At 45.5% G+C, this 22,156-nt stretch overlaps 1 protein-coding gene across 1 annotated transcript in view; it reads left to right on the forward strand.

Annotated features, from left to right (window-relative positions):
* The window catches only part of LOC145361449 (cytotoxic granule associated RNA binding protein TIA1-like), a 65,670-nt gene extending 43,956 nt beyond the window's left edge, over positions 1–21,714 (forward strand). The window contains exons 6-12 of the mRNA XM_080217267.1: positions 5,291–5,366; positions 6,954–7,062; positions 8,066–8,161; positions 8,803–8,887; positions 11,073–11,196; positions 14,304–14,455; positions 17,784–21,714. Coding sequence (XP_080073393.1) covers positions 5,291–5,366; positions 6,954–7,062; positions 8,066–8,161; positions 8,803–8,887; positions 11,073–11,196; positions 14,304–14,455; positions 17,784–17,907 — 766 coding nt within the window. The 3' untranslated portion in view covers positions 17,908–21,714. The remainder of the gene's footprint in view (positions 1–5,290; positions 5,367–6,953; positions 7,063–8,065; positions 8,162–8,802; positions 8,888–11,072; positions 11,197–14,303; positions 14,456–17,783) is intronic.
* The last annotated feature ends 442 nt before the right edge of the window (positions 21,715–22,156 follow it).

Here is a 22,156-nt window from a genome sequence, read left to right on the forward strand (position 1 = left end):
ACCCACACAGACGCAGGGAGAGCATGCAGATGCTGCACAGACTGGGAATCAAACCTGGGTCCCTGCCACTGAGAGGCAGTGACACTAACCACTATGCCACCTGCTGCCCCAGTATGTTTAACTTTGAAAGGTGAAGCTGTCGTCAGCGCAGTTATCAGTGTTTAAAAACTTGAGGGTGTTGTTTTGCCATGGCCCAACTCATTTTAACAGTGGTAAGTCTTTGTTATCTCTAGGTGGGACTATCCCCGCGCAATTCTGGAAACGTGAAGATCACATCCAAATCTCATGCGTACACCCAAATTATACTCACCTATCGTCCTTGTACTTGCTGAGCTTTGTTGGCTCCAGCCTTGATTTAAAAATTCTCGTCAGTGTTTTATAAATCTCTCCCTATCCCCCCTACCTCTGCAATCTCCTCAGCTTCACTGTTTCTTCAGAAGGAACTCTTCAAATGCAGACAATAAACATAGAAGAAAACTTTCTCCAACTTGTAAATCAAAGGAAGTGTTTAGTAAAGAAACTTCATAACTCCAAACTTGGGCTCTCGCCCTGGGCCAATCCAAGTTCCCCATAATTCCCAGTAGGTTCTTATTTATAGTGAGTCAGCTGACCATCACATCATTCTGTAATTGGTTTCATGGTTAACTGGGTCAGTTGACACTTAGAGCGTATTATCATTGGTCACATTACACCCAGGACAAAGTTGTCACCAGTTACATTCTAACACACAATCCTTCAAGATATCTGCGCTCCTCCAAACTTTGACCTCTTGACCATCTCCAATTTTAACAGCTTCACATTGGTGTTTTCAGTTGGTTACACCCTTTCTGCAATTCTGCACCTCACTCTCCTCCTTCAACACACTTGTTGAAACCTACCACTTTGACCAGACATTTTGGTCACCTTAATCTAACATTTCGATATGTGGCCAGATCTCGCGTCTTGCTTTATTATCCTGTGACAGACTTTGAGAAGTTAAAGGTGCTGTGTGAATATAAGTAGTATCTAATGGCATCTGCATTAGTTTTTATACTCTTCTGTCTCAGCAAGAATCTTTTGTACAGGAGTTTCACATTTAACAAGAAAATCCAGTCATTTTTTCAGAAATGAATAGATTGAAAACTCCATACCGTAATCCTTGTTAATAATTCATATTTAAGTTTCTCTCATCACAATGATGGCTTTTGCTCACTCATTAGAATTAAGTGTAGTTACTGCATTAATACCCCCAGTTGTGGCTAGCCTTTGCGTACTGTTTAGTTGGTTTTCATCTTGCAATGCCAGTGATTTTTAATGTTTAAACCTCTCTGTGGGGTGCCCTTACTTTGGAGTGGCACGCAGGATCGAACCTCCAATCTTCCATGTTCAGAGCATCCTGAACCATCTTATGTGAGGAAGAGAAACCTGTTACAGCTTGTTCCAGGCTGTGAAAATGGGCAGATTTGTCTGGGGAAAGAGGGTAAGAATTTTCTAGCTCCCTCAGAGTTTATCTTGACCTGAAGTGTTAAACTAACTCTGCTTTCTCTGTGGACCAAAGAAAATTACAGCAGAGTAACAGGCCCTTCAGCCCTCCAAGCCTGCACCGACCATGCTGCCCTACTGAACTAAAATCCCCGACCCTTCCGGGGACCATATCCCTCTATTCCCATCCTATTCATGTATTTGTCCAGACACCCCTTAAAGTCGCTATCATATCTGCTTCCACGACCTCCCCCTGCAGTGAGTTCCTGGCACCCACCACCCTCTGTGTAAAGAACTTGCCTTGTACATTTCCTTTAAACTTGCCCCTCACACCTTAAACTTATGCCGCCTAGTAATTGACTGTTACACCCTGGGAAAAAGCTTCTGACTATCCACTCTGTCTATGCCCCTCATAATCTTGTAGACTTCTTTCGGGTCGCCCCTCAGTCTCCGTTGTTCCAGTGAGAACAAACCGAGTTTCTCCAACCTCTCTCTTAGCTAATGTCCTCCATATCAGGCAACATCCTGGTAAATCTTTTCTGTACCCTCTCCAAAGCCTCCACATCCTTCTGGTAGTGTGGCAACCAGAATTGAACACCATATTCCAAGCGTGGCCTAACTAAGGTTCTATAAAGCCGCAAAGTGAATTGTCCAATTTTTAAACTCAGTGTCCCGGCTGATGAAGGCAAGCATGCCATGTGCCTTCTTGACTACCTTCTCCAACTACATTGCCACTTGAAGTGACCTGTGTACCTGTACATCCAGATCCCTCTGCCTATCAATACTCTTAAGGGTTCTGCCATTTACTGTTTACTGGAAGACAGAAGCAATGGAGCACTAACCTGTGTGTGTTCATACTGAATGTTTTGAAGGCGATCTTGGTGTGTCTTACGCGGTTGAAATCATCGGCCAATACTCACAGGGCACGAGGAATTCTGATGCATTCCTCTCATTGTCCTGAACCAGTCAGTATGTTTGCAGAATGTTGTCCATCTGTTCCATATGAAAGGTACAGCTTCTTATTCTTATAAATGTGACACTAGACTATTAATTCAGAAACTCAGCTAATGTTCTAGGCACCTGGGTTCAAATCCCGTCACAGCAGATGGTGGAATTTGAATTCAATAAAAAATATCTGGAATTCAGAGTGACCATGAAACCATTGTCAATTGTCGGAAAAACCCATCTGGTTCACTGGTGTCCTTTGAGGAAGGAAATCTGCCATCTTTCCCTAGCCTGGCCTAAATGTGACTCCAGAGCCACAACAATGTGGTTGACTCTCAAATGCCCTTGGGCAACTAGGGATGGGCAATAAATGGTCATGTCCCATAAATGAATTTAAAAAAAAATTAGCTTCTGGAACAGTATTACAATCTTAGCTTCGAGACGAGCATTTTATCATGTCAAATCTTTATCCGTTTCAGCTTGAGGCGGTCTCATGGAATCAGTTCTTATTTGTTAACCATGCAGACCAGAAGCAAACCACGTTCTGGCTAGGTTTAACACCTTCCCGATTGGCTATTTAGCCTTGGTTTTGGTTGCTAATGGGTTGTCCTGCAGGGCATCTGGTTAGTATGCAGCCTTGAGCTTGTGCAGCCTGTTTCCATGACGAGGCTCCTGCTTGTGTTGCGCCATCGCAATTAGAACAAAGGAAGTGAGCAGAGTGCCTTGAAATGCCGGCACAGAGCCCTGAGCTGTACCCTTCAATGTCCCAAATCCAGTGGCTGGTAGGACAGCAAGTGAGCTGTTTTCTGTTTCGATTGCAAATCTCCTGTGGCGAGTGCCTCTTGCGAGTTGGATTGAGGGGCTTTGCAGACCTGGGAGCTGACCAAGCACCCACCCCTTGCTTTAGGTGCTGTGTGGCATTGGGAATGGATGGAGGGAAAAAATGCATCGGATTCTTCATTACTTTCTCAAGTTGATGTATTGTTAAAAGTTTATTTATTAGTCACGAGTAAGGGTTACGTTAAGGTTTGCAATAACACTGCAACGAAGTTACAGTGAAATTCCGCTCGTCGCCACGCTCTGGTGGCTAATCAGCATATCTTTCAGACTGTGGGAGGAAACCAGAGCACCTGAGGAAATCCATGCAGACATGGGGAGAACGTGCAGACTCTGCACAGACAGTGACCCAAGCCGAGAATCGAACCCAGGTCCCTGGCGCTGTGAGGTAGCAGTGCTAACCACTGTGCCACCGTGTTGTCTATACTCTGCAGATAAAATGTATAGAACTGCATAAGTTGCAACCTGGTTGCTGCTTCATAACCTTTCAATGGTCCCGAAAGTTATATGGGCTGACAAAAAACAACTCAGGTGTTGGTTACGTTCAGGGTGGACCTTTCAAACAGAGGGTTTGAAGTGATCGGAGCAGTACACGTATAAGATAAAGCAGCACGTGTACTCACAGTGTGTGCCCTCTACTCTCCATCCATACACAAGAATTGGCATTTTCACGTGCGGTTGCGAGGTGATCACACATGGGCTCCCAAATCCTTTTCCTTTTAATACAGAAGCATGTCATAGATGTTAGCAAAGCATTCACCTCTGAAGGTTTTTTTAAAAAAACTCTATTTATCCTATCTGTAGAATAGCAAGTGTATTTCCACAATTATTTTTGAGTTAACAAATTGCCTGAGAAACATTTTGTACCAAACCATCCACATAATTGGCAAAAAAGTGGGCGGGAAAGAAAATACGCCATAGTTGGGTTCGAAATCAATATCCAATAATAGGGCTCTGGTTATTTTACAGAATGTCTCAGAAGAATCAACAGGATTTCCATGGCTAACTGCAAGGGGCTGTCACAATGGATAATCGTTCACTCAGTTGTAGATTTCTTATTTCCTTTTTTTTTGTCTTTTGTATACAGATATAATTGACTTTGTTTTTTTTCCCCCCCCACTATTGTACTTAAAATAGTTCTCGGTCGATTCTTTTGGTCTGCTCTAGATCTGATCCTGTCTGTGTATAATGCACTTTTCGTATATTGATGCTAGTCTGCGTAGTTCTGTTAACGCTTTTGGAAGTACAGTGTCTTATTAGTGTTTTCACTTTCTCTGAAATATTGCAACCGTTTCTGAAAATCTGAATTTCTCAAAATTTACAGCTGCCCACAGTCCAAAAACGGGGTAACGAATTCACCCTACCGAGAAACTAAAAGAATTGTTAACAGGCGATGTATGCCTTTTAATTCCTATTTTTTATTTTTCTAGTTCTTTTTTTCTATTTCATATGCTGTATTTTTAAGAATAGGTAGAAAACTTGTTGGCAACAAATGCTAAGTAATGTGCATGGTTAAGGAAAGCCATTCAGTTAATCTCGCAACCAACAATGTGTTCCTTTTTCTTTCTGATTTGGCCTGGTGACTCATACAACTCGGAATGGCTGCTTTGACCATGCCTAGCCGACATTTTACTTTTTTTAAAAAATGAATGAACTTACAAACTATTTGAATAGCTTTTAAAAGAAGGACATAAGTTCTGTAACGGACATTAGCCAGCTCAGCTACAAGTTTGCATGTTTGCCACATTAAAGTTAATAATGCTGTTATTTAAAAAAAAATGAAATAGCCAGTCACGATGTTGTAAAAATAGCCAACGAAGAAATAGTTATAGCGGGGAGGGAGAAAGGTGCTTTTAGAGTATGGCGCTCTCGCAATAAGCGGCCCCTTTATCAAAGGTGAGGTGTGATGAGTTGGCAATATAAGCTGTGTGTGTTGTGTGTGCGTGTCTGTGTGCGTGTGTTGTTCCTGTTCTTTATTCTCTACAAGTTTGCTCACTCCGTCAGGAAGCCCGTTTATTCATTATGCCTTACCCATTTGTGCTTGCAGCGATGCTAGAGTGGTCAAAGATTTGGCGACAGGAAAATCCAAAGGGTATGGCTTTGTATCCTTCTACAATAAATGGGTAAGTGCATGTCCACGCCTGCCTCACTAACGGCATGCCATTAGAGGCCAGCCACTATGTCAATCAGGGAACGCTTTGACAGGCTCCAAGTGTTTTGTTTGTTTAGGGAAGGATCAGGGACCACTTCGACAGATCCCGAGTGTTCAGTTTGTCTAGGGGAGGAACAGGAATCAACTTCAACAGATCCCAAGTGTTCAGGTTGTCTCCGGAAAGAACAGGGACCGTTTGCCTGAGTGTGAGCTGAGCTGAAATTTCGAGCTTATTTATTAGTAATGTTAACACCACAATGAAGTTACTATGAAAATCCTCTAGTCGCCACACTCCAGCGCTTGTTCGGGTACACGAAGGGAGAATTTAACAGCTAACCTGCACATCTTTTGGAGTGTGGGTGGAAACCAGAGCACACAGAGGAAACTCACACAGACACGGGGAGAACATGCAGACTCCGCATAGACAGTGACCCAAGCCAAGAATTGAACCTGGGTCACTGGCGCTTTGAGGCAGCAGTGTTAACCGCTGTGCCACCCTAAACTACTGTCAAGACTAAATTGCAGTGACACCTTGAATATGCATATGCCCTCGCCCCTCCTCATCCGTCCGACTTTTCCAATGTTCTATCTTTTGGCCTCTTTTTGATACGCCTCACGGGCTCCACCTTCAGTGGAGGAGTCTTAGCAGTTGTAGCCTGACACTTCTGGATGCCCTGACTGAGCATTTGACAGAAGTCTAATTTAAAACCTTGATGTTGCTTTCGGTATCCCTCTTGCCAATAGTCCGTGCTTAATTATGTATATTTTCAACTTGGTGAAGCACAGTGGGGTTTGAATTGCAGGGAGGATGTTGTTTAGGTCCTGATTCTTGTTGTAAATGCAGAAAAATGACAGAATGCTTCACACAGAAGAAAAGGAGAGTAGGTTTGAGCTGATGGGCCTTTTGCCAGACTCTTATGCTAGTTAAAGAGGTCTGTTTGTTGGTTGAGGATTAATGAGTAGAGTTAAAGTTTATTTATTAGTGTCACAAGTAGGCTTAGGCTTACATTAACACTGCAATGAAGTTACTGTGAAAGTCCCCTAGTTGCTACACTCAGCCGCCTGTTCGGGTACACTGAGAGAATTTAGCACCTAACTAGCACATCTTTCGAACTGTGGGAGGGAAACTGGAGAACCCAGAGGAAACCCATGCAGACATGGGGAGAATGTGCAAACGCCACACAAACAGTGACCGAAGCTGGGAATCGAACCCAGGTCCCTGGTGCTGTGAGGCAGCAGTGCTGACCACTGTGCCACCAAAATGAAGGGAAATGGCAAAACTGAGGAAGCAATGGGTAGGATTTGCCAGCTGCACGAGCCCCAAGGCCAGAAATTCCCACCCGGGGTCAATGCTCTTTTGCATGGTCCTTCCCACTTTGATTTCCTTGGCAAGTGAGGCGGGAAAATTCCACCCCTTATCTTGTCAGGTGGCTGACATTTTATGAGAAACACCGATAATTTTCCACTGTTTAGACCTTTTATGTTGTTTATTTGTGAACGTTTTGGTTATTTGCATCCATTTACTGAAGCTTTATTGCCCTTTTGCTTTGAATCGCAGGACGCTGAAAATGCCATTCAACAGATGGGAGGGCAGTGGCTTGGAGGAAGGCAGATCCGAACAAACTGGGCAACCCGCAAGCCTCCTGCCCCAAAGAGTACATCAGAGCGTAAGTTCAGTGAGCGCACAGAATTGGCGGTACAGTAACTGCAAGTGATGGGCATTGCATTAAAGGCGAGAAAGTATCGAATTTTTGCAACAAGAAATGTGTGTGAAACAAATGAAATGTGAAAATCCGAGGTGCCTGTTCGGGTACACTGAGGAAGAATTTTAGTACGACCAATTCACCTACTCTGCACTTCTTTCGGACTGTGGGACGAAACTGGAGCACCCGGAGGAAACCCAAGCAGATGCAGGGAGAATGTGCAAACTCCACACAGACAGTGACCCAAGCCGGGAATTGAACCCAGATCCATGGTGCTGTGGGGCAGCAGTGCTAACCACTGTGCCACCATGCTGCTCTAAACTAGTGCAAAGACCAAATAGTTGTTGCCTTCTGCAGTGATGTCTTGAATATGCTTGTGTCTTTGCCCCTCCCCATCTATCCAATACACTATTTGCCTTGGTTGCTGGTACTTGGGCATCTTATCCAGAACCCCGCGTGGTTGAGTTTTATGATGCCTGATGGTGATACTTTGTGGGAAACCGGGGCTCGATTTGTTTATTCATTAGTATGCTTACATTAACACTACAATGAAGTTACTGTGACAATCCCTCAGTCGCCGCGCCAACGTGTGTTCGGGGACAGTGAGGGAGAATTTAGCATCTAAACCAGCACGTCTTTCGGACTGCTGGAGAAACTGGAGCACCCGGAGGAAATCCACGCAGATGGGGGAAAAGGTGCGGAATCCACACAGACAGTGACCCAAAGCCAGGAATTGAACCTGGGTCCCTGGCGCTGTGAGACAGCAGTGTGCCACATGCCAACTTCACTTCCGGGGTGAAGTAAATTGTAATGATAAGAGGGGTGGATTTCCACATATCCTCTGCAGGCTTATTTTGAGAAGAGGTGACTCTCAAAATAGAAAAATCTACCTTTTCAAATCCTCAGCTGTACCTGTGACTGTAGTTTTTCATTCTGTTTGATTTATGCACTTTTTCCCCTTTTGCAGCAAGCACCAAACAGCTCTCCTACGAGGAAGTTGTCAATCAGTCCAGTCCCAGCAACTGCACTGTCTACTGCGGTGGCATAGCGGTTGGACTTACAGGTAACACTCAGTATCTGAAATTTGATTTGGACTGCACGGCTACTATGGGGGGGGGGGGCGGCTACCCCGATCCCCGTAACCCCATCCCGTTTACCTTCGCTAGTCCCCCTGACACTAAAGAGCAATGTATCACGGCGAATCCACCTAACCCGCACATCTTTAGACATGATTTGCACTTCGCACGTCTGCATCCGGTAAGACTAGGAAATGCCAAAATGGGCAACAGATGTCCCTACGGTGCAGGAGAAGGCCTTTTGGCCCATCAAGCTTGCACCAATTACAATCCCAAGGTCCTATCCCCACAATCCCATTTACCCTAGCTCGTCCACCGATACTAATTTCGCATGGCCAATCCACCTAACCCGCACATCTTTGGAGCGTGGGAGAAAACCCACGTAGACACAGGGGAGAGCGTTCAAACTCCACACTGACTTTGACCCAAGCCAGGAATTGAACGCAGTCACTGGTGCTATGAGGCAGCAGTGCTAACCACGGTGCAGACGTATTAACGCACAGGGTGGCCTATTTCCTTGTCAGTATGACAAGAGTTTTAAATGTGCATTAATTAATCTCAAATCCTCAATTTATTGCGGAGGTGTTGGCTAAGCATGACGTTTAAAATTGACATTTGTCTTCTTTAGAGCAACTTATGCGGCAGACATTTTCACCCTTTGGACAGATCATGGAAATCAGAGTGTTTCCCGAGAAAGGATACTCATTTGTACGGTAGGTTTCAGCCCTTGAACAGTTGCATTTGGAATTCAGTTTCATTTTCCCCAAGAGCCAGTGGCTGATAAAGGGAGCAGGCACATTTGAATTCATATCGCTGCTTGGTTACGTCCCCCAGAGCCTTCCCAAAGTGCTTCTTTATAAAAGAATTTATAAATACTTTGAATTGCAGCCCCTGTTATTGGTGTAGATGGCCATAAAAGTCAGCTTGAGTACAGCTAGCCAAAGCAAACAGTGGTGAGATTTATTTCTGAGTGAGACCAGTTAACTTGTTTTTTTTTAAATGTTGTTTGAGGGTGGAATGTTGGTCGAGGCACAGCACTCCTTGGTCTGTTTGGTCAATGGGATCTTTGTTGCCATTTCCTCAAGTCCTCGAATGTGCTAGCGGCTCATAGAATAAGTTTTAACGTTTATATACAAGCGTCGCAAGTAGGCTTACGTTAACACCAAATGAAGTTACTGTGAAAATCCCCCAGTCGCCACACTCCAGCACCTGTTCAGGTACACCGAGGGAGAATTTAGCACCAAACCACCATATCTTTCGGACTGTGGGAGGAAACCGTAGCACTTGGAGCAAACCCACACAGACACGGCAGAGAACACAGACAGTGACCCAGGCCGGGAATCAAACCCGGGTTCCTGGTGCTGTGAGGCAGCAGTGCTAGCTACTGTGCTGTCATATGCACATCCAGCAAAATTAGATAGTAGCTTGGACTGAGTATTGACTGTACATAACTTCCCAGAGGTAACTTTTGCTTATGCCATACGTTAGTCATAGAATCTTACAGTGCAGAAGGAAGCCATTCAGCTCATCGAGTTTGCACCAACGGCAACCCCACCCAGGCCTTATCCCTGTAACCTCATGCATTTTACCCTAGCTAGCTCCCCTGACACTAAGGGGTAATTTGTCATGGCCAATCCATCTACCACCAGCACATCTTTGGACTGTGGGAGAAAACAGGAGCACCGGAGGAAACCCACACAGACACGGGGGAGAACATTCAAATTCCGCACAGTGACCCAAGCGGGGCATCGTACCTCAGTCCCTGGTGCTGTGAGGCAGCAGTGCTAACCACTGTGCCGTTGTGCTGCACTCATTTTTTTTAAGAAAGAGAATCGATTTTTCTTCACTGCTTAGATTGGTGGTGTAAGGCAGAGTCGCTCTCAAACACCATCAATTGCTCACTTGCATACTGCTTAAGACTCTTACCACTAATGGTCGAAGCTTTATTGAAAGTTCTGGAAATGGTAATGGGCATTTTCCAAAACAGCGTGTATGTGTGACAGTCGTATCATGATGCAGTGTAATTTGAAATCAAGCATTTCGCACCAGGAAGAATTCAGGTACCTTGTTCTCCAAGGCCGTGACACTAGCCTGATCAACCCAGTATTGATGTTGCTTTATAACCCGGATGTGCCGATTCCTGAGCTGCAGCTTGAAAAGCCGGTCTCTATCAAGTTTGACGGGTGAAAAATAATGGTGGCTTTCCCGTCTCTCTCTCTCTGGAGAATTTGTGAAGGAAGCTGATGTGCTTCAGAAGAAAATGTCTGGAATACCAGTGGTTAGCAGTCACTGATTTAATTTAGATCCATGTGAGATAAGGCATTGTCAACTACGGACTGAAAGTGAATTGTATGTTTTTGCTCTGCACGTATTGTCCGACACTGGATATCTGACCAGCTTTTACCAGCAAGCTTTTGCGTTGAGGAATTGCCACATCCGTTGAGGTGTTCTTGTGAAAGGCGAAACAAAGGTGGAAATGATGGAGCAAGGGGGAACGATTGGGCTAAGGAGAGGAGGGAAATTCGTCATAAAACCGAACATAAAGCTAAAAAGGGAGGGTTATAAAAGCTAGTCTAACCTCCAGAATTGGGCAGTTAGCTGTCAATCCAACATCAAATCTGTTTTCAGTGTCTTGTCAGAGCCTTACAGGTCTACCTTCTCAGAATGCATCCTGTCAGCGTCATGCTCCCTGACGCTGTGCTTTTCCGAAGTAAAACATCATCTGTGTTAGCTACCAAATAAACCTGTTGGACTTTAACCTGGTGTTGTGAGACTTCTTACTGTGTTTACCCCAGTCCAACGCTGGCATCTCCACATCTATATTAGCTGTAGCAAGGAAGACAGGATAAGTTGATCTTGCCCTGTATTCAAGAACTCTTTTGCTTTATGTTTCCTCAGTTTCTCATCACACGAAAGTGCTGCACACGCTATTGTGTCCGTCAATGGAACCACCATAGAAGGACACATTGTCAAGTGTTACTGGGGGAAAGAAACGCCTGACGGGATGGGTCAATTTCAGCAGGTGAGTTGAAGTCCGAATCTGATTACAAAAGCAGAAAATGCTGGAAAAATCTCAGCAAGTTTGCCAGCATCTGTGGGGAGAGAATAGAGCCAACGTGTCGAGTCTAGGTGCTTTGTCAGAGCTGAAAGCAAGAGAATCAGCAGAGATTTATACTGACAGGGTGGGGAAGGGATATTGGACACAGGATGCAAATGAGGATACAGGAGGCTGAGAGGGTGCTAAAAGTGTCTATTACGTGATCAGAATGCGTTCTGCCATTCACTCATTCTGATCACTGAATGGATTATCCACATTTATATTCCCTTTGTCCCATACCCCAGCCCTCTGAGTATAAATCTGCTGATTCTCTTTGCTCTCAGTTCTGACCAAGGATCATCTAAACTCAAAACATTGGCTCTATTCTCTCCCTGCAGATGCTGAGGTTTTCCAGCATTTTCTGTTTCAGATACCAGCATCCGCAGCGTTTTGCTTTTATCTGTTTTTTTTTGATTAGCTACTTTAATTATCTTGAAGCAGATGGGTGACTGGCAAATGTCCAATTCTTCACCGAACTTGAGTAACGAACGAGAATGTTTGGTGAAGCTCTGTTTATTTGGGATATATTTGTAATTTGAGAGACAGTGATCAAACTAAGTTGAATGTTTTTAGAGTGTAATACATTCTAATAAATGCAAGATGCTGATGAGAACTTCTTTGGGCAGGGCCGCTTGAATCGACACCAAATCATTATCTTGTGAAGTAGTTGGTGCCTTATTCGAAAGAGGTTTGAGAGATTGAACTGGTCACGCAGTCAAATTAATAATCTGAGCCTCAAGACCGGAATGGCTGGAAACTTTATATCTGGAGCTTTTGTCAAACTGACACGTTGAACAAGTCATGTTGCAGCTTTATGGAATCTAGGTTAGGCTGCACTTAAAATATACTGTTCAATTCTGGTCGCCACATTACCAGAAAGCTGTGGAGGCTTTGGAGAGGGTACAGAAAAGATTTGCCAGGATGCTGCCTGGTGTGGAGGGCATTGGCAATGAGGAGAGGTTGGAGAAACTTGGTTTGTTCTCACTGAAACTATGAAGGTGCGACCTGATAGAAGCCCAGAAGATTGAGGGTCATGGACAGAGAGGATAGTCAGAAGCTTTTTCCCAGGGTGAAAGAGTCAATCCTGAGGGGGCATACGTTGAAGATGCGAGGGGCAATGTTTCAAGGAGATGTACAAGGCAAGTTTTTTTCACAGAAGGGTGGTGGGTGCCTGGAACTCGCTGCCCGGGGGAGGTAGTGGAAGCAGATATGATAGTGACTTCTAAGGGGCGTCTGGGCAAATACATGAATAGGATAGGAATAGAGGGATATGGTCCGGGAAGGGTAGGGGGGGGTTTTAGTTCAATTGGGCAGCATGGTCAGTGCAGACTTGGAGGGCCAAAGGGCCTGTTCCTGTGCTGTAATTTTCTTTGTTCTTTTGACCTGGGAGCAAGGAAAATTGAAAGAGCAAAAATAGGAAAAGGAAGGCATTTGTTTTAATTGTAACACGTAACAGGAGTAAATCTCTGAACAGAATAAGAGCATCAAGATGGCTGTAAAAAGGTTTTAAAATTATTCTTTTGTGGGATGTCGCTGGCAAGGTCAGCATCCTTAGAATCCCTACAATGCAGCAGGAGACCATTCAGCTCATTGAGTCTGCACTGGCAACAATCCCACCAGGCTCTATCCCTGCAACCTCATATATTTACCTGACTAATCCCTCTAATTTATGCATCCTGGAACCCTAAGGGACAATTTAGCATGGCCAGTCCACCGAACCTTCGGACTGTGGGGGAAACTGGAGCACCCGGAGGAAACACATGCAGACATGGGAGAACGTGCAGATTCCACTCAGACAGTTACCCAAGCCACAGATCAAACCCGGGTCCCTGACACTGTAAGGCAGCAGCGCTAACCACTGTGCCGCCATATCGCCCTATAAATGGACCAAAGTGGAGTCAGAGCAGATGTCTCACTGCAGAGAATGGTGTTCCACAGAATACTAGCCCTGTTAAATTCACTGCACCCCAGTGGGTCACTAATATCAGGCTATGGGAAGTTCCGTGAAATCTTATACTCCTTGGATCAATGAAGATTATGAAAAAAAAACAATTTGTGTTTTGTTCATGTACTGGGGAGAGAGTGGCATAGGGGAAACAGGGTAAAATCCCACCTCAGTATTTTGTGGAGCACCAGCCTTGGCAGTGAGACATCTGCTCTGAATCCACATTGGTCCATTTATAGGGCGACAGGGTGGCCCAGTGGTTAGCACTGCTGCCTTACAGCGCCAGGAACCCGGGTTCGATTCCTGGCTTAGGTCGCCATCTGTCCGCAGTCTGCATGTTCTCCCCGTGTTTGCATGGGTTTTCTCTGGGTGCTTCGATTTCCTCCCAGAGTCCATGCTGAATTGTCCCTTGGTGTTGGGGGACTAGCTAGGGTAAATACATTGGGTATGGGATAGGGCCTGGATGGGATTGTGGTCAGTACAGACTCGATGGGCCAAATGGCCTCTTGCACTGTATGATTCTATAATTGCGAATAGTAACTGACTTGAAGTCATAAATTATTGTTACATGTATTAACATACAGTGAAAAGTATTGTTTCTTGTGCACTATACAGACAAAGCATACCATTCATAGGGAAGGAAAGGAGGGGAGAATGTAGTGTTACAGTGACAGCTAGGGTACAGAGAAAGATCAGTTTAATGTGAGGTAGGTCCATTCAAAACTGATGGCAGCGGGGAAGAAGCAGTTCTTGAGCTGGTTGGTACATGACCTCAGACTTTTGTATCTTTTTCCCAACTGAAGAAGGTGGAAGAGAGAATGTCTGGGGTGCGTGGGGTTCTTGATTATGCTGGCCGCTTTGCTGAGGCAGCGGGAAGTGTAGACAGAGTGAGTGGATGGGAGGCTATCAGATGTTTAGGACTGAGACAGGGAGAAACTGAAGAGAAAATAGTTCTCGGCTTCCAGGAATGGTATTTCAACTTAAACGGATTTTGTGAATTTCTCAGTTCGTTGTCGGAAAATGTTACCATCGTGCTTCTCCTGACACCTCCAGACCCAAACCCCCTTTGCCTTGTTTTATTTTTCAGCAAAGTCAGATGGGCTATGCTCAGCCGTGGAACCAGTTTGGCCAGTGGTATGGAAATACTCAGCAATTCAGCCAGTACATGCCTAATGGCTGGCAAATGCCACCGTATGGAGTTTATGGACAAGCCTGGAACCAACAAGGATTCAGAATGGAGTAAGGGGCCACCTTGTCTTTTGTTTTTTGCTGTGTTTATCAGCATGGGTTACTGGGTATTTTATCAGTTCATTCCATTAACAGGACTAAAACTCAGAAGGTTTCAAGAATTGCGTTTCTTTGTGCAAAAGATTAAGTAGCGTTGGTGAAAGAGTAGAAGTTTAGCATAGAACAGTTTTGGGTGTGTCTCAGTGAGAGATCCTGTGTATGTTTGGCCCTGTTTGCTTCAGCCTATGAAAACGGTGGATAGAGGAGAGCCGGTGGATGTGGTCTTTCTGGATTTTCAGAAGGCGTTTGATAAAGTACCTCACAAGAGGTTACTGCAGAAGGTCAGAGGACATGGAGTAGGGGGTAGGGTGTTAGCGTGGATAGAGGATTGGTTGTCAAATAGGAGGCAGAGAGTGGGGGTCAATGGGTGCTATTCGGATTGGCGGTTGGTGACTAGTGGAGTGCCCCAGGGGTCGGTGCTGGGGCCTCAGCTATTTACCATTTATATAGATGATCTGGAGGAGGGAACCGAGTGTAGGGTGTCGAAATTTGCTGATGACACCAAGATTGGGGGAAAGGCAAATTGTGCGGAGGGTGTGGAGAGTCTGCAGAAGGATCTAGATAGGCTGGGCGAATGGGCCAGGAAATGGCAAATGGAATTTAATGTTGGCAAGTGTGAGGTGGTCCACTTTGGTAGGAAGAATGGTAGGAAGGACTATTACTTAAGGGGCGAAAAACTGCAGCAGGCGACGGTGCAGAGGGACCTCGGGGTCCTTGTGCATGAGTCGCAAAAACCCAGCCTGCAGGTGCAGCAGGTGGTCAGGAAGGCGAATGGGATGCTGGCCTTCATAGCGAGGGGGATTGAATATAAAAGTAGGGAGGTCTTGCTGCAGCTGTATAGGGCATTGGTGAGGCCGCAGCTGGAGTACTGTGTGCAGTTTTGGGCGCTGCACCTGCGCAAGGATATTTTGGCCTTGGAGGGAGTGCAGAGGAGGTTTACTAGGCTGATACCGGAGTTGAGGGGGTTGAGCTATGAGGAGAGGCTGAATAAACTAGGCTTGTACTCGTTAGAGTTTAGAAGAATGAGGGGAGATCTCATTGAGACGTATAAGATGATGAATGGGATGGATAGGATAGAGGTGGAAAGACTCTTCCCGCTCAAAAAAGACAGTAGGACTAGGGGGCACAGCCTCAAGATAAAGGGGGGGCAGTTCAGAACGGAGTTGAGGAGGAACTTCTTCACTCAAAGGGTGGTGAATCTCTGGAATTCTCTGCCCATTGAAGTGGTGGAGGCTGCCTCGCTAAATATTTTTAAGAAGCGGGTTGATGGGTTTTTGATAAGAGAGGGGATTAAGGGTTATGGGGAGAGGGCGGGAAAGTGGAACTGAGCCACGACAGATCAGCCATGATCTTATTGAATGGCGGGGCAGGCTCGAAGGGCCAGATGGCCTACTCCTGCTCCTATTTCTTATGTTCTTATGTTCTTATGTTCTTAAAAGACTTCATTTTAAGATATTTCTATTTATGCAACTAACTCTGCTAAGCTGAGCAATTGACTGCTAACTTGACTACGTGTAGCGTCAGAAGGCTAAATCTTAGCTAGAAATTGACTGCATTCCTGAAGGGTACACAATGCAGGCAAACAAGTTTTTCATAATAGCAGCAGCAAGGATTGTTTTTCTGGACTGAGACAATAATGAGATAAGAATTGAAATATAGTTTGGATCTTAGTGTGTGTTTTCTCAGGTTGTTTTCGAAATCCGTCCATTGCGTTCAGTTCAGCACAAGGGCTGGCTGAGCAGCCAGTCTCCGAGTTTGCTTTTCTTTGCCTCTGGCATGTTAATCTTTTTCAGTTCTCTTCAATAAAAGAAAACCATTTTTAAAGCTTGTATCAGTGCTGTCCCCTCATCCATTCAGACGAATGAATGGACCCAATAATCAGTGTTCCTGACTTTGCCTGGAACTGTTCTTTTTTATCTTTCATGGAGTGTGGATGCCACCAGATCATATTTTATTGCCCATCCCTATTTGCCCTTGAGAAGGTGGTGGTGAGCCGCCTTGAATCATTGCAATCCCTGTGGTGTAGGTACAGGCACAGTGCTGTTAGGGAAGGGGCGTCAGGATTTTGATCCAATGACAGTGATGGAGCGGCTGATATGTTTCCAGGTCGGGATGGTGTGTGACTTGGAGGAGAACTTGCTGATAGTGGCGTTCCCTTGTGTCTGCTGCCCCTTGACCTTCTTGATGGAAGGGGTCATGGGTTCGAAAGGGTTTGTTCTTCCTACTCTGGCCTTGAGTGCACAGGCAAAGTATGAAATCATTGTTGTTACAAAACAATGACCAGAGTGAGGAATTTATGTTCATTCTCCCAAACACAGTGCTAAATTATGAAATATCAAAAAGGCACCAATGCCTCCTGTTGCCTGCAGATGGGAAAAAGCATTCCTTTTTCAGGCACATGGATTCCTGTATGACCATTCTGAAAAATGTGGATCATATCTAATTTTGTACTTGAGTATTTGAAGCAACTTGTTCGCTGCTACAGCCTCTCTCACGATAAAGTAGTGATATGTAAGGGTGGTACGGCGGCACAGTGGTTAGCATTGCTGCCTCATAGCGCCAAGGACCTGGGTTCAGTTCTGGCCTGGGATGACCATGTCGAGTTTGCACATTCTCCTCCATGTCTGCGTGGCTTTCCTCCAGGTGCTCCAGTTTCTTCCCACAATCCAAAAATGTGTAGGTCAGGTGAATTTGCTGTGCTAAATTGTCCCTTTGTGTCCCAAGATGAGTGGGTTAGATGGATTGGCCATGTTTAATTGCCCCTTACTGTGCCAACATGTGCAGGTTCGATGGATTGGCCATGCTAAATTGCTCCTTAGTGTCCAAAGATGTGCAGGTTAGGTGGATTGGCTGTGCTAAATTGTCCCTTAGTGTCCAAAGATAAGCAGGTTTGGGGGATTGATCATGCTAAATTGCCCCTTAGTGTCTCAAGATGTGCGGGTGAGGTGAGTTGGCCATGCTAAATTGTACCCTTAGTGTCAGGGAGGTTAACAGGGTAAGTACGTAGGGTTACAGGTATAGAGTGGGATTGTTGTTGGTTCAGACCTGATGGGCTGAACGGCCTCCTTCTGCACTCTGCGATTCTCTGTGCAAGCATTTCAAACCCTTTAAGTTTAAGATGATTCAATATATATCATCTACACTTTGTAGCAGCCTTAGAGAGGAGATAGATCATGGGGAAGAGACTTATGCCCCTTCCTATTTCTTTTGTTTAATTGAATATAAAGTCAGCTATTTTGTGTGGCCTCTCATCGCTGTTTTATCTGCTTCTCTCTTGCAGTCAGACACCGTCCACTGCTGCATGGATGGGTGCTAACTACGGAGTCCCGCCTGCACAAGGCCAAAGCCCGAGTGTGATAACCAACCAAGCAGGATTTGGCATGGCAGGCTACCAGACCCAGTGAGCAGAAAGGACTCTCTCTCTCTCTTCCTACCTTATAGCCAGTGGTTTCCTGCCACAGCGGACACGTCAAGCCTTTGTTTACTTAAAAGATGTTTTTTTTTCAAAGCCAGATCAATGAAAGATGTCAACTGCGTTGTATTTATTTCAAAAGGAAAAAGATTCATTTAAAAAAAAATCATGGAAATTCGTTTCATCCGAGCTTCTGTCTAAAGATGCTGGATGTCTGCCAATTTTTGTGTCCAGTTTTCTTCAAAAACAAAATTAAAATCTTATTTCCTCTGGCCCTTGGAGAGAACATGCAAAAGCAGGGATTTCTAAAGTCAGGCTGTCACTTTTATAAAACACGGCAGGCGAATTGCACAACATTAGACGCCATGTTTCTATACGGATGCCGGGCAGCTTAGTTAAGCATTCCACAAATTTGATTTCTACCTGTCAAATCTAATAATTCTATGTTTTCCACATTTCTATTGTACAAGGCCATCCTTTGTAAATGTTAGGAGGTTGTTCACAGAGGGAGAAAAGTGATCCCTCAGAACACAGGAGGCATAAAAAAAATGAAACGGAGAGACCCTGGTTCCCGCAGCATGTACACAGCATAGTTTAACGCAATGAAATACTATCGTAAATGTTTACTTCTGTGGTTTTTTTTGTTATTTTTTGCAGTAGTATTTTAATCATTTCATTAAAAAAAAACCAAGCAAAACCGTGGCGATGTTGTAGAGAAAGCACTTCTGAGTGTCGGATTCCCGTTGCTCTCCCAGTGTCATCCCCTGAAGCGCATAAATCCTCTGGGAGAGGGGCTCTCCCCGCCCCCTCCACCACCCTCCCGCCAGTCCGAGTGACACAAATCAGCTCCCCTTCAGCACTGCCAGGCACCGTCCTCAGGAACTTGTCCGGGTGCGTGCAGGCAAATGGCAAGACATCCGAGGCTCCCTGGATCTGAATTCGGGTTTCTGATTTTTTTTCTCTTGTTTTAAACGTACATGAAGCTACTGTCAAAATAAAACTGGCGCTGTTTGTGTCAAATTGTAGGTGGGGGGCAGGGGGCAGGTGCGGCAGATGGGGTGAGCAAATCCTGAAGCACTCATGCGGGTTAGGTGGATTGGCCATGCTGAATTGACCCTAGTATTAAGAGGGATTAGCAGGGTAAATATGTGGGGGTTACAGGAATAGGACCTGGGTGGGATTGTGGTCGGTGCAGACTCGATGGGCCAAATGGCCTCCTTCTGCACTATAGGGATTCTATGATGATTTAAGGGGGTGGGGTGGTGGGTGTGCGTTAACCTGTTTTGCCAGAATTTGCAGTCTGCGCGAAAAGATGATTAGAATGTATGCAACCTCGACTGTTAACCCAAGGAGGCTTTTTGTTTATGGTTGTGGGGGCAGGGGGATGGAATCCTACTCTTGGCTTTGTATTTTGGTCTGTGTGGTTTTGCTGACTTCAGGGGGCTGATGGTAAGAATCGCGTTCACTGTCACGGTTGACTACTGACTTGGGTACTGGCTCGTAAGCGCTTCAAGGAGTCAGCGGCAGTGGTGTCTTAAGGCTGTGGTTCGTTGTGGGGGGATCATTGTGCATCCCGAAACAGAGTGAACAGTCCGCCTGTGTGAATAGTAATTTGAGAGAAAGGGAGAGGGGATTCTATCAGTGACAGCAGTCATAGCGCTGGCTGGTTAACCGGTGGTGGGGGCGGGGGGGTGGAATTAGTTGGCAGCACAGTGGGTTAGCACTGCTGCCTCACACGCGCCAGGGACCTGGGTTCGGTTCCTGGCCTCGGGCCACTGTGCGGTGTTTGCACGTTCTCCCAGTGTCTGCATGGGTTTCCTCCAGGGCTCTGGTTTCCAAAGATGTGCGGGTTTAGGTGGATTGGCCGTGCTGAATTGACCTTAGTGTCAGGGGGATTAGCAATGGGGTTATGGGAATAGGCTGGGGATTGCGATCGGTACAGACTCAGTGGGCCAAATGGCCTCCTTCTATACCAGATGGTTATGGGTTCTGCTTCATGGGCTTATGGGGTGGGGGAGTCCGGGCTGACTGACAGCCCCCCCAGTGTAGCAAGTCCATTTGCCACAGTTGATATGTTTTGTCTGTTCTTGGCTAAATCACAACTTCGGAGCATCTCAGGAGAAAAAAAGAACTACAAAGGAAAATCTCTTGACGTGTCTCTTCAAAGGGTGTCCCGAACGATGTAGTTTCCTAGTGTAAATGATTGGCTATGCTCACAATACTGGCTGCATATGCATATAAGAGGTACTGTAAATGTATTTTGTTGCAGATCAGTTGTACATTGGTTTTAAAATGCTCTGCCCCAGGCTTGCTGGGGAGAATCTTGCGTTTTTTCCCGCCAGTTGCGTCCTGGGCAAGGCGATTGTCTTGGAAGTCCTTCCAGCTGCGATTTCTCTTCCGTAGTTCAGGGAGTCAGGAAGACGGCGAGCTTTCTTCACTGTCGTCTTAAGTATGATTGTCAGGTTTGCCTGGACCGCTTGACTGCAGAGTCAAATAGGGCTGTGCCAATCCAACCGATTTTAGAACAGTTTCAGTGGGCAAAAATGGAGCCAGACTGACATAAGTCACTCAGTGCGGGAGTGTTTTGTGCGGCATACGCGGAGGATTTGGTCATTTGAACGCTGTTCTGCAGAGAAACTTGTGGTTGGAGCGGTGAATCACCGTGATTAGTTTCTCCCTTTTTAAAAATCTGTCAAGCTTAACAACTCCCCTGCGTACTGGTGGAAAGTCTGTGGGCCATCTGTGACTTGCGTGCAGATGACTTGTGTACAGATCCTTGCCAGGTACGCTTGATGCACATTTTAACCAGTTTTCAAGTGGGGTTAGTGTATTTTTTTATTGGATTGTTTGGCAGGGTTTGTGTGTGTGTTTTTTTTCACGATAGATACCACATTTAGTTGCTAAAGTGCATAACTGGTTGGCCCAGCCCCAGGAATTTTGAGTCAGTTGTCTTCTTGGAAGTGGAACTGATGCACTGCAGACAAAGTTGTGGATCATTTTGTTGTTATGAAATCCTGATCTCTGAGCACTGGAGACTGTATCCCTTTTTGTCGACCTTACAAGGGGCTGGCACTTGGAAATAACAGCGCCAATTCCAACTGCCACGCTTGCACTTAAGTTAAGTGGTTTGTACAGAATTTGTTTTTTAAGTTTGCTTCCAACTGTGTTAAGGTTCACTGGGCGTTGCGAGGCAGTTGGAACAAATGTGAACTGAAATTATTTCCAAAGATGTTTGTTTCAATTTTCATGTGTTTGCTCCCAATCCCCTCACCAAAAAAAAAGTCTCCCACTTGCACACAGGTCAGAGCACAAGAAAAAGTTTCAAATGATAACTTTTTGTCACGGGGCAAGACTATATTGACGTGCATCTTTCTCCCAGATTTTGGTGCTGTATCCCAGGAGAATGGGATGGATCACTGCTGTCCCTGGATTTGCGGGAGTGGGTGGTGGCAGATCAAACCTGCAGGCTTCCGCGCGGAGAGAGACGCCAGGGTGAGCAGGTAGATGGGCTTGGGGTTTTAACAAGGAAAAGAGTGCAGCCTGAAACGGGCCGCGTAAAGAAAAGGGATAAAGTCTCAGTTTTCTTTTTAAACCGTGTCAGCGTTTTTTTTTGGAGAAAAGAAAAAAAAAACTTCACCTCAGGGGAATTTTATTCCAGGCAAAAATCACATGAACTAGGTTTGTGAAGGACCAATTGACTTGCATTCGGATTTGTTAACTGCACGGCCTTGTTGGTATTATAACTGTAGCAGTTATTAACAGTAAATAAATAAAACGGTCGTTGGGCCATCATACTGAACTCCTTTATTCTGTTTAATCACAGCTACTCAGAGCCTCTTGCCGCTTAGTGCTAGCCCACAACCGAAGAAGTGAGGTTTGTGCCCTCCCCCCGCCTTGCTTTGATAATGGGAAAGGTATGAATACATGTATGTACGCAGTGCCAATTCCCACTGTTTAGGGGCATCGTTGACCTTAAAATTCGGCGCAGTGGTGAGAACTGCCGCCCCTCAGCGCCAGGGACCTGGGTTCGATTCCCAGGCTTGGGTCGCTGTCTGTGCGGAACCTGCACGTTCTCCCCCGATGTCTGCGTGGGTTTCCTCCAGGTGCTCCAGTTTCCCCCCTCAGTCCGAAAGACGTGCGGTTTAGGTGGATTTGCCATGCTAAATCGTCCCTTAGTGGCCAAAGACCTGCAGTTTAGGTGGATTGGCCATGCTAAATTTCCCCTTCGTGTCTCAAGATGT

The sequence above is a fragment of the Carcharhinus amblyrhynchos genome, chromosome 34 (genome assembly GCF_965287045.1).
Source record: "Carcharhinus amblyrhynchos chromosome 34, sCarAmb.v2.hapA, whole genome shotgun sequence".
Lineage (NCBI taxonomy): Eukaryota > Metazoa > Chordata > Chondrichthyes > Carcharhiniformes > Carcharhinidae > Carcharhinus > Carcharhinus amblyrhynchos.